This window comes from Saimiri boliviensis, chromosome 14 (assembly GCF_048565385.1).
Source record: "Saimiri boliviensis isolate mSaiBol1 chromosome 14, mSaiBol1.pri, whole genome shotgun sequence".
In the NCBI taxonomy this organism is placed as follows: domain Eukaryota; kingdom Metazoa; phylum Chordata; class Mammalia; order Primates; family Cebidae; genus Saimiri; species Saimiri boliviensis.
The window spans coordinates 67,740,799-67,753,655 of record NC_133462.1 but is presented as its reverse complement, the minus strand read 5'-3'; the positions used below and the strand labels follow the sequence as shown (position 1 = coordinate 67,753,655).

At 36.8% G+C, this 12,857-nt stretch overlaps 1 protein-coding gene across 1 annotated transcript in view; it reads left to right on the top strand.

Moving 5' to 3' along the window:
• The window catches only part of USH2A (usherin), a 777,205-nt gene that overhangs the window by 369,599 nt on the left and 394,749 nt on the right, over positions 1-12,857 (top strand). The window contains exons 30-31 of the mRNA XM_003930351.4: positions 1,469-1,582; positions 3,526-3,687. Coding sequence (XP_003930400.3) covers positions 1,469-1,582; positions 3,526-3,687 — 276 coding nt within the window. The remainder of the gene's footprint in view (positions 1-1,468; positions 1,583-3,525; positions 3,688-12,857) is intronic.

Below are 12,857 nucleotides of genomic sequence, written 5' to 3'. Positions count from 1 at the left end.
AAGAGAGTAAACTCAGAATGTGGGTCATGGTCTGGGAGATTTAAGAGGAAATGACAATCACAGGGGCAGGAATGAGAGAAAGCAGGAGGCTGTGACACAAGAGGGTTTTGAAATTAGAGCTGAATTTGGCATGAGATGGTCACACATGTGTGCGTATTAGTTTGTTGGCTTGCTGTCTTGCTTGGCCTTGAGCTAAGAGGATGGTGCCAAGTGGATGAATATTTTCATGTAGAAGCATGGCAGACAGGATTCAGCAGCCCACGGAGATGCCTAGGTTGTTGCTGGAATGAAGACTTAGAGGCAGCGCAAGGGACTAAGGGCAAGCAGGAGGTGTCAAACCAGACAACTGGTCTTTGCTCCAACCTGGCTCTTTGATCTTTTAATTTTTTAAATTTTCTATGGGGGAGAGAAAATACAGAAACATGTATATTAAAATTTGTGTTTGAATGATGCAAGCTGTCATCAGTATTGGCATCTTAAAGCAATAATGTATTCTCTCAGTGATTGAAGGTTTAATCAATAAAGGAATACCACAAATGGGGCCATCTTTTTATAAAAATAATGATAAGCTGTGTGATTAGGATTCAAGATTGCTCTGAAACACTTCATTGAGGAAAAACAGTGGTGAGCAAATACACAAGTTATATTTTTTTACTTTTTTAAATTCACAGGATTAACTAAAAAGTCTGTGTCTTGCTGGTGAACACTAGTAAACAAAATGTGTTTTCATTTCTACAGGTACTTTTAATTGCTGAACGAATCTTGTATATCTACCAGCAAACCATGTTAATTCAATACTTCCACGTGCAACACTTCCATTTACGACAGGTGTCTTAATTAAATAAATTAATAATTTTGCAAGTAGAAGTACAAAAGCATAATTATCTTATTTGCTAATTGTTCAACTATGTTAATTTGCATACTTGTTAGCTACAACATAAACAAATTGTTTGTATATATGTGGCCTACTGTTAAAATAATGAAACCACTCTTGGGAGTAGCATTTTTAAAGTGTGTTAATAGGTGCTATGTGAAAAGGACTCCTTAGTTAAATATAGTTGAAAAATGCTAGGTTAAAGAAAATTAAATAGTTTTCTTTCTGCAGGAGGTCTAGGATCCTGGAATGAGATAATATACATCTTAGCTAAAGGAAACCCTGTGCTCTGCCTCACAAACTATATGTGGACCCCCACCCCTTCTCATTTTAATGGGAGAAACATCAGATGCTGTTTTAGAGCTGTTTTAACAATAAGTTGGTCTCAGTTCTTCCTCAGGAGTAATTCCATTCTATGATCAGTAGACAGGAAGGAAAATGACTGAAAAAGGAATATGTTTTTGATTTCCTTCTCTGGTCTCTGTCTTTTGCTGTCTGTCTCTGCGATACACACACTCATGCAAATACACCCACGATGCTCTTTATTGATGCTATGGTAAACATGTAACCCTCTTTTGTCCCTTTTTATTATAGGCATATTGACAGGCTTGCTACCCTTCAAAAACTATGCAGTAACCCTAACTGCTTGCACTTTGGCTGGCTGTACTGAGAGCTCACATGCATTGAACATCTCTACTCCACAAGAAGGTAAAGTAATTTCAAAGGTCTTGACTTCCACATTTCAGTCATGAATAATAAAATAGGAGAAGAGCTAAATGCTGCAAGGCCATTTGCTGGAAAACCCCAACCTAATTTGATGACAAAGTGCATTGCCAGGCCATAATTGCTCCATTTTTTGGGGGGGTGCGAAAATGAATCAAACTCCATACCCTTTAATGACATGCATCTTTAATAGCTGTAATGCAGATTAATGGGCTTTTTAATTGCTGTTACATTGTTCATGCAAGAGCCTTGTCATTAATATGAAGCATCTGAAAGATTAATGAAAGCTTCCTCATTTTACTATGGCTCAGAAGTAAATCTAGAGACAGTCTGACTAAAAAGAATTGATTGTATGGCACAGTATGAAATTGAGAATCAAACGGTTGATTTCCATGGTCTTTTTTAACTGCTAAACAGTAGCACAGGCAACAATTATTTCAGTATGATGGAACCTCCAAATGCCAATTGAGGCATTATTAATCACTGCTTAGTTCCTTCCGACTTAAGTCTCACTTCTGTTGTACTTGGAACTTACAAACTGTTGGCATAAATTAAGTTTTCAGAAAGCGTATGTTAAGAAGGCAGTGAGAAAGAGAAAATATTTTAGCACGCCAAAGTGAAAGCTTTGCTTAAGCATCAGAACACATTACTTCAAGAAATAACAGCTCTCAAAATATTTGAAGCATTGTTATTTCATATTTCTGTCTTCTGGATGAGAGGAATTGCACATTTCTTAGACTGTCTAGTTGTAAAGTTCTTTTGGAGATTTAAAAGCTTGATCTTTAGGGAAAAAGAGTCAGCCAGTCTTTCTCTCCCTCTCTTTCCCAGTATCTATATATCCCCTCTTCCTCTTTTAAATCCTTTATCAAGTACCATATGCACTGAAGATATGTAACAGAAAGGAAGACCTGGGCCACCAGATGAAACCACGACAGAGTAAAGGATTTTGTAAAATCCTTCTTGTGACCCTCTATATGCTGTATTTTGTACCTAAACCAGTCATACTCCCCTCACCTCAACTATGGTGTCAGTGACCTGGCCTCAGCATTTTCTCTACCTGTTCTACTGATAATAGCGCTGTTTTGGTTGTGTCATTGCATCTGCTGAGGACATAATTACATCTCCTCTTACAAGGACTTTGACCAGCCTAAATATGGGACAAATGGCCCTATGTTGCATTATTTTCTCTTTATCCACTAAATCCTTTGTCCAGGGTTTACTTGGTACCCCTCATGCCAGTGTCAAGCTGTGCCCCAAAGGGATCCCTGTGCTTGTTTCATTTATATTTCCTTTTTATTTTTTAAGAAATTCCAAAACTTCTAAATTTCCTCAAAGTAATTTTGAACTTACTAAATAATAGAGAAGTTTAGGCTAATTAAAAAAATCTTTTTGTCCTTAGGACTCCCAATTCATTGACAACTATATAAAATAAACAGGTCTTTTTATAAAAAAAGTATTCATGATAGTTTTCATATGTAATTGACTAAATCAATTATGCATTTTCTGGCTATTTCTATCATTATGTATAGGTTTTTAAAAACATCTATTATGAACCACTTTCACTAGCATTACTCATCATAGATCACAAGCACCTCGAGGCTAGGGGACTCCATCTGCTTAATTTGCTTTAACAGGTACAGTCTCACATGGAGATTATGGGTTAATAGTGCTTTTGATGGTGTAACACAAGCATCCGTGTAGTGAACTAGCGTAAGTACTCTTCATCCATCTTTGATACAAATTCTCAGAAATACGGGACAGTTATGTAACACTGTTCCTAAAGTGATTACTGACAAGCTGCCCATGAATCAGGAATATTTCCATGCATGGGATTTCAGGTTTCTTCCATGATTTATTGATTTGAGTCTGAAAAGTTTGAATTAGAAAAGTAAACTAAAATTAGACTCTATAAATCTTTTTTCCCACAGCCCCCCAAGAGGTTCAGCCACCAGTGGCCAAATCCCTTCCCAGTTCTTTGCTGCTCTCCTGGAACCCACCCAAAAAGGCAAATGGTATTATAACTCAGTACTCTTTATACATGGATGGGAGGCTGATCTATTCAGGTGATGAAAAGAACTACACAGTCACAGGTAAGACCTCTAGAGTTATCAGTGAATTCGTATAGACTGTATTCAAATATAAACATACATATAGTTAGCTCTTGATATCCAGGGGTTCCACATCTGCAAATTTAAGAAAGAATGCATAGAAAATATGTGAAAACAATAATGATACAACAATTAAATATAATATAAATTCTAAAACACAGTATAACAACTATTTACATAGTATTTTCATTGTACTAGGTATTCTAAGGAATCTAGAGATGATTTAAAGTATACAGCAGGATGTGCATGGCCTATTTGCAAATACTGCATCACTTTGTAACAAGGACTTGAGCATCCATGAATTTGGGTATCAGCAGAGGGTCCTGGAACCAATCCCTCACTAGTACTGAGGAGTGACTGTATACACACACACATGCACATGCACACACACACCAGATAAATATGGGGCATAGTTATCTGAAAATGTGTATTTGAAATTGGGTTGCTTGTTTTTATCTCCTGGTAATCACTCTGAATGCATGATCTGGAAGGTCATATTAGATTTATGGTGAAACTACAGCTAGAAGAAATTGGAAAAGTGCTCATATTACCTCCCTCCACCAAGGCTGTCCTACTGCATGTTCTCTTCTATAGATCCCACCACCCCTTACCTAAATCCTTCAGAGGACGCTTTGGAAAGCACCAGCACAAAGAGCTCAGCTCATGACTTCTTTGCCTTCAACAGACCACACAGGATTGAAATCGGGAGACAGTGTAGTCCCCAGTCAAGCTCGCAGTGTCCAGTTGGATCACTGACATCTTCAAATAAATTCCTCTCTCACATGAGCTATTAGGGTGGCACAAAAGTAATTGTGGTTTTTGCCATTGAAAGTAATGGCAAAAACCGCAATTTCTTTTGCACCAACCTAATAGTTTAAAATCCTCACTAATGTGGAATAGTCTTAAGACTCAGAAGGGTGACTCAGTGTGGTTGAATTTTAGATTATTTGAAAGGAAACATCGTGCATATGCTCACATCATATTATAAAGTGTGATGGCACTGAAATTAAATGAAGTAAATTGTTGAAAACCTTTGTAAATGCACAAGGCTTGCACTATATATACTGTCTGTACTGTGTTTATATTCGTATAATACTTATAATGGTTTTATATTTCATATTATATACTATATGTGACTCCCATGTGAGACATTATTAATCAAATATTGATTGATGAAAAAAACGAGGCCTAGAGATATTAACTTCTCCATAAAGGTCACAACAAGTTACAGTCAGAGGTAGGATGAATTATTTATGTGTTCACTCACTCACATTAATGCCAGGTACTAAGGTTGTAATAGGGAACTGGCCAGACACTGTCCCTCTTCTCTTGGCGTTTACTGCTTCATGGGGACACACGTAAATGCTGGGGCGAGTCATGTGGACAGGGCTGGGATTCATCCAGTTGCATTCTCAGGTTTACATTTTTTAGACCCTTCTAGTCTCAGAACCTTAAAAGGGTAAGAACAGTTACTTTTATATTTTATTATTCATAATAGGATAGAATTCTGTAATGCTTATTCTACAACATAGATATTATTCCCACCATTTTACAAGTAAAGAAACTGAAGCAATAAAGATTAAGTAACCCAAGGTTACACAGGTTAAGTCAGAGGCTTTGGCACTAACCCAAGAATTCTGGCTATGTCAAAGAGAGAGTGGTCTTAAAAACAGTGTTTTAACTTCTCTAAGTCTTAGTTTCTGAATTTGTACAATGGTGTTAATTACATTTTTCAGTTATTTTAAAGAGAATTAGAACTATATATAAAATATATAACATGTCATTAGCAATTAGTAAAGTAAAGTTATAATTGTTATCTCCTATACAACACAGAGGTCATAGTGAAAACTGAATAGGTTAATCTTACTCCAACAGTATCTTATGGCATGATTTTAACTACAAATTGTAAACCACAGAAGTTATTTCAGAAAAAATCAAATCACACCATGGAAGGAACTTTACACATGTATTGATAATTAACATGCAAAGCACTTCTGTAGGACTAAGAGGTAACACTGCATATAATGGGATAGCATACCTTTTAGGACCAGAATAGACATTTCCTCTGAGAATCCTTTGACTCTCCACGTATGACACAGGTATGCCCTGTATGCTTACTGAGTAACTTTATATTACGCCCCTGCTTTGGGTTTGTGTCATCTTGAATAGAACTGCTTGTTTACTCATTGGTTTGCCCCGCTGAACCATAAGGATCGTAAGGATACGATCATATTTGTTTTTTTCATCGCTGCATCTCTTGGACCTATCACAGAGTGGGAATGGAATAAAAAGTGTTAAAGGAGTGAATGAATGAAGTTAGATGATTCCTGGGAACAAAAAAGGAAGATAGGAAAGGGGAACTTATGGAGGATAGGCATAAGGCAATAGAGAAGAGAAAAAAAAATGGAAAAAGATACAGCCAGGGGAAGAGAAGCTAGGATCCCTCCCATGTGCAGAAATAAATGCTGAATCAGTACACAGGGAAGTGTGGTGCAGCAGAGGGAAGGTCTCAAACTGTAGGACTTGACTCTTTCCAAAATGTACAGGATGCTATATGAGGTTACACTGGGTACAACCAGAAAAAGAGCAGTGTAGGGAGAGGAGGCAAGAATTCATGTCAGTTTCTGATACCACCTGCAAAATGACACTGAATCTGTATATTGTTTGATTCAATTATCAGGAACACCATGTGACTATAGGCACTGATGAAAGATATTGGCAAATGGCACCATAGTGTAGTATTACAGTAGAAGCCCTGAATATAAAGAAAGCGAAATATTTTTAAAGTGCCTACAACCATGTTATCTTGCTGTAGTAGTAACAGTTTGATTCTTCAATGGTTTTCAGTCTTCATGTAATATTTTAAAGAATATCCCTCCAATATTACTCGTAGCATTTTTTTTTCTGCTAGATCTTTCTTGTCATTTCATAAGCAACTCTATTCCTTGTTGCTTTTATCCCCAGAGAGCTTAAAATATGAAGCGTATTGAGACTGCAGTGCTGGTCAAAGAGGGGAAATAAACTGAGAAAGTTAAGATGGGGTTCAAGGATGTACATGATTATTCTAACTTCATTGCTGGAAAAACTGAGATCTAGATAGATTACGGAATTCTAGTCAGCAATCAGAGGAACTAATTCAAATGTAGATCTGTCTGGCCCCAAGTTACCTTCTTTTAATTTCTATATGTTCTGCTTGTTGCTCGTATTTTATTTTTCCTTGCCACAACTCTAAAAGAAAGACCCCAGAACACTCGTGTTAGTCTGCTATGGTTGCCATGGCAAAATACCACAAACTAGGTGACTTTAATAGAAACTATTTCTCACAGTCTGGAGGCTGAAAGCCTGAGACCAAGATTTTGGCTGGCTTAGTTTCTCCTGAGTCTCTCTCTATGGTTTGCAAATAGCAGTCTCCTCACTGTGTGCGCACATGGCCTTTCCTTGGTGTGACTTCATCCTTGGCATCTCTTCCTCTTCGTCTGAGGATGCCAGTTCTGTTGGATGAGGCTCCCACCCTGTGACCACAGATTTTATGTCTATGATATGGACTAAGTTCGTGTCACTTATATTTTCAAAGGTTACCTATCAACAGAGACTCTCAGAGAAGACTATATAGGGAAGGGACTCTCTGTCTGAAGTCAGCAAGGAAGAAGGCTGGTAGGAAACTGGTCTAGCCATTGGGATGGACTTTATCTTTTAGGGGCACTTTGAGTCCACACCATGACATGTCTCTATCTACAGTGCTGTTAGGCCTTATTGCTCGTCTTTGTGTCAGGATATTTGTGACCTAATATCTTTTCCACACTGAGTGGTTTGTGGGTAGAACTTCCATACATGACGTCTGGCGCTTTCAGCAATAGCGTCAGTCTAGGGCTACTAAAGTGGATCTGTACAGAGCTGAAATGTCTCTTCATAGAGAAACTGAGAAATGGAAGACAGAGTCTACTAGATTGGGGAAATAATTGATAATATCTTAAATTATAAAAGTGTTATATTCTTACTTAAGTTAACGTAAAACATGCAGACATGTAATACCTGAGAATTCTGTCATATAGAACTCATAATATTTGATGCAATACCTTCAAGTACTTTATTATTTTTACAAAATTGAACTATAACCTATGTATGATATTGAATAATTACATCTTCCCTTATTATAGTGTGACTATATTCTATCATTAAACATTTTTCTAAAAATATTTTTGAAATGTTTTAAATAACATATTCCATTTCATATCGTATATAATGGATATTATCTTGAGGAAATATTGTTATATATAATACTCTATTTGCTAGCTTCCTAGAAGAACAGCTAAGTCAAAGGTAATGAAAATTTACAGAATATTTGATATACTTTGTCACATTACTTCCAGCTATCAGCAGTGAATTTTATATTCTTAAATATTTGATAATTTTACAAATAAAAATATTATTTTTATTTGTATTTTAAAGTACCAGTGATAGTGATTACTTTTCTGAATAATTATTAACCTTTTATATTTTCCTTTAATTCATCTAATCACATTCTTGATGAGCAAAAATTTAATTAGAGTTAGTAATAATTTTGAAACTTCTCCAAGAGCTACTCTGTTTTTGCTGGTTACAATCACCCATACTGTTTAAAATGTTTTACCTTCTACAGTATCAGAAACCTCCCTAATAACTTGGTTTAATGTCTTCTCCTAAATATTCAAAGTGTCAACAATTTTTTTCTCGCACGTACGCCATTTACTTGTAGTTTCCTTTTAAGTTTTCACATAGAACTGACATTCTTCCCCTATGCTTTGCAAATGGATCTTGCTGCTGTGGTGGGCATGAGTAAAGTAAATGCATTTCAATTCAGAAGCCACTTCACATCCAGGTGGCTTGATCTTTTTTATTTTTTCTTTCTTTCTCTTAAATATGAAGCATTAAAAGTCAAAGGCATTGCTGCACCTTGAGTTAGTACAAAATATATTTAAAAATGCATACAGTTCAAATTTTTTACCTTGCACAGGCCATAAGCTAGTAGTATGGTGGGTCAGTTCTGACACTGAAAAATGAATCCAGTTAGAGAACCTCCCGAAGGCTGTTGATGTTTGCTATAATAAATAGCACACACTTTAAGTCAAACTTTTTCATTCTGTATTCAAAGGTAATGGATTTTTCGTAACCATAGTAACCTTGGTGTATTTCTGGATAAATACATGAGGTATATACATTCTAGTTTTATTTTTGAATATAAACTACCACATTATGTATTACTAATAATATGAAAAATAGGATGTAGGTTAGTATAATGACAGCTTAAACTAGTATGCATTTTTCTTCCACAAAAAATAAATATTTATCAAAAGTATAGGTTCAATTAATTTTTTCTCCCAGTTTTGTGGTGTTCTGGTGGTGCCATTTATCTTTTTTTTTTTTTTTGCAAGATCTCCATTAATCTCTTATTTCTGCCCCATAACAGATTTTTAAGAATTTTGAGGTAAAAAGAATTGTACTCTAAAGCTTATGATTAAAAACATAATCGAAAGATTGAAGGATCTATATTGATATCTCTGGCAGAGCTATTGCAGGCCAGTAAAGATGTGTGTATACAGTACATTCCTAAACAGGTAGAGAAAGGAAATCCTTCATGAGACTGTTCAACATACCAAGATGTTTTCGAAGTTCAGGCTAGCTAGCATCTGACTGATGATGACTATCCAGACTGTAGCCAACCAGATTATCCTCATTTTAAATGAGCACCCTACCAGAAACTGGCCATTTTTAAGAAGTTTATGAGATGTTTCAGAAAAGCCTACAAACTTTTGAGAAACAAGAATAGCAAGATGGTGGTAATCAGGATAAGCTTCCACCAAACTCGGCAAGGAGGTTTATGTGAGTTGTGCTGCCTAGTAAGAAAAAACTGCCTGAATTGCTTTTAGTTAAGCCAACCTAAGCCACTGCTGTTGATAACGGTTAGAACTCCAGAGGAAAAAAGTTTATTAGGGATGCTATAGAAAAATAACAACTATCTCACACCAAGCCATAGCATGTGTGTATTTTCAAGTGTATCATCTGATAAATCTGTATAGTCATGTTATAATTAAATAAGAGTGACCAATATCTAGAGCATCTTCACACTGCTGTTCTATTAGGACCTGGATTCCTATCACTAAGACTGAGACAGTAATATATGGATAAGAGCAATGTAGTGAGTGAGAGAGAGAGAGAGAGAGAGAGAGAGAGAGAGAGAGAGAGTGAGTGTGTGGTTGAGACAAAAATAGAGAATAGAAAGGAGGATGTGAGGGAAAGGGGAGGGTGAAAGAGGGAGGAAAAGTGGATGAATTTCTGTTAAAATCATATAGGCAATAATTATTTATATCTAACCAACTAAAAGTGCTAAAACTTTTTTTGGTCTTATTTGCCAAGGTCAAAGAGAACGATGTAAAAATAGCAAAATGGAAACAGTCATTTTAAACCATCCAAACACTTAAGTCTTACGATGAGAAATTTATTGACGAAGAAGCTGTATTGCTTATGGCACAATAAAAACACGTTTAAAGGTTAGGTACTTCTATCCAAGCATTATAAGGAACCTTATCAGCACTCTACAAATTTGAGCTAAGTTATACTCATTCACACCAATGGCTTACAAAAGGTCTTTTCTTAGCAAAATAGAACTTTACTTTAACCTAGATATTGTCTTAATTTTGCAAATTTAAATATCACATTGCAGCCGGGCGCGGTGGCTCAAGCCTGTAATCCCAGCACTTTGGGAGGCTGAGGCGGGTGGTTCACGAGGTCAATAGATCGAGACCATCCTGGTCAACATGGTGAAACCCCATCTCTACTAAAAATACGAAAAAACTAGCTGGGCGTGGTGGTGCATGCCTGTAATCCCAGCTACTTAGGAGGCTGAGGCAGGAGAATTGCCTGAGCCCAGGAGGCGGAGGTTGTGGTGAGCCGAGATCGTGCCATTGCACTCCAGCCTGGGTAACAAGAGCGAAACTCCGTCTCAAAAAATAAAAAATAAAAAAATAAAATAAATAAATATCACATTGCAATATCTCGAAATAACTGTTTACCCAAAACTACTATTACCTAAAGGAATGCAGTTAACATGCCTGTGTTCTGTTACAGGCTCCAAAATTAATAAGGCAGAGCATGTGAGGGTTTCCAGGTAAGACACTGCTCTCATCCGTGAGTCACCATGCCACTCTGTTACAAACGAGGTCATACCATGGTTCCCTTTTTATGTCATGGTCATATAGCATTAAATTCTGCAAAATCTGAGAAACTTTAAGGATATGAGGAAACAAAAATCAAGCTATGCAATAATCTAGAGCCTTCAGAGGCCAAATTACTAAGCTACTAACTCTGTGACCAGAGACTTCCAAAATAGCTGTTCTAGGTTTTTCTAGCTATCGAATCCTTGGGTTGATGAACAGTGGATGCTGTACTCTCAAGAGTCTTATTTATTGAGCAACAAAGGATCAAATTAAATGAAAAAGCCTGTACAGAATATTTGAATATCAGTTGTGGTTAGCTGTAAACAATACAAACTAAATGTCATTCTTCCATCAAGGTGCTTTTATAATGCACCCGTGTGTAAAGAAATAGAATATGTTTAAATTTACATTTTAAGGTTCATACCCAAATATTATCTGTGATCTTTAAGGAATATTATGTTCGTAAATGATAGGGAAAGACTCTATGCTTAAAGGGATTTTAGAAGAATAGTAGGAATAATATTCAGCTAGAAAAGCAATGGAGTTAAATGCTGAAAAGATAATGGAATGTGTCCTTCCATTGAAAGCTTTGCAAATAGAGCTGTCCTGTTATTTTGAGCATTTTGAGAGTTGCTATTATTTTTATGTATCTTTTAATATGCTTAAATTGAGTTATAAGTTAATACAGAAAAGTGAACACATATTAAGAGTACAACGTGACGGATATTTACAAATGAAACACATCTGTGGAATCTGCATCCAAAGCAAGAAGCAGGACATTATCAGCACCCTGGAAAGCTCCTCATTTTGTCGCCCCAAATCTTGACTCAGGTGATGCTGTGATTAATAACATTCAGCCGGGCTCGGTGGCTCAAGCCTGTAATCCCAGCACTTTGGGAGGCCGAGGCGGGCGGATCACAAGGTCAAGAGATCGAGACCATCCTGGCCAACATGGTGAAACCCGTCTCTACTAAAAATACAAAAAATTAGCTGGGCCTGGCGGCGTGCACCTGTAGTCCCAGCCACTTGGGAGGCTGAGGCAAGAGAATTGCTTGAACCCAGGAGGCGGAGGTTGCAGTGAGCCGAGATTGTGCCACTGCACTCCAGCCTAGTGCCTGGTGACAGAGTGAGACTCTTGTCTCAAAAAAAAAAAATAAATAAATAAAATAAAAATTAAAAAAAATAACATTCAAAAACTTTCCTCAAATGCTTAAACATATTAGAGAATTTAAGGTATCTATTCAAAATCAGTTTAAAAATGGATATGGCCCATGACAGTTATAAAAATATTTAGAAAAAGAGATAATCTAATCCCAGCTACTCAGGAGGCTGAGGCAGGAGAATCACTCAAAAACATAAATAAATAAAAAGAAAAAGAGATAATCAACTCCATCTGGAATGCTCCCAGCCTTACCTTTTGCATCTTCACAATCACAGCTCTTACCTCCCTGGCTCGCTTTCTTTGATTCCTTAGAGGAGTGATTGGTTTCCTAGCGCTGCTTAATACAATACCCAAAAGGGGACGTTATAACACAATAGAAATTTATTCTTTCAAAGTTTGGGAAGCCAGAAGTTTGAAATGAAGGTCTCAGTAGGACCATGGTCTCTCTGAAGACAAGGGGAGAACCCTTTCTTGCCTATTCCTCCCTCCAGTGGTTTCTGGCAGTCAGCGGCATTCTTGGCTTGCAGTTGCGTCACCCAGTCTCTGCTTGTCATTACACAGTGTTTTCCCTTCTAAAGTTCTTTCCTCCTATAAGGATACCAGTCATACTCAATTTAGGGCTCACCCTCTTTCAGTATAACCTCAGCTTAACTTCATGACATCTGCAAAGACCTTATTTTCAAATAAGGTGACATTCACATGTACAGGGAGTTAAGACATGGATATATCTTTTGGGAGGACAAAATTCAAGCCATTAAACCTCCATTGACTTCACAACTTCTTTTCCACTTGACTGA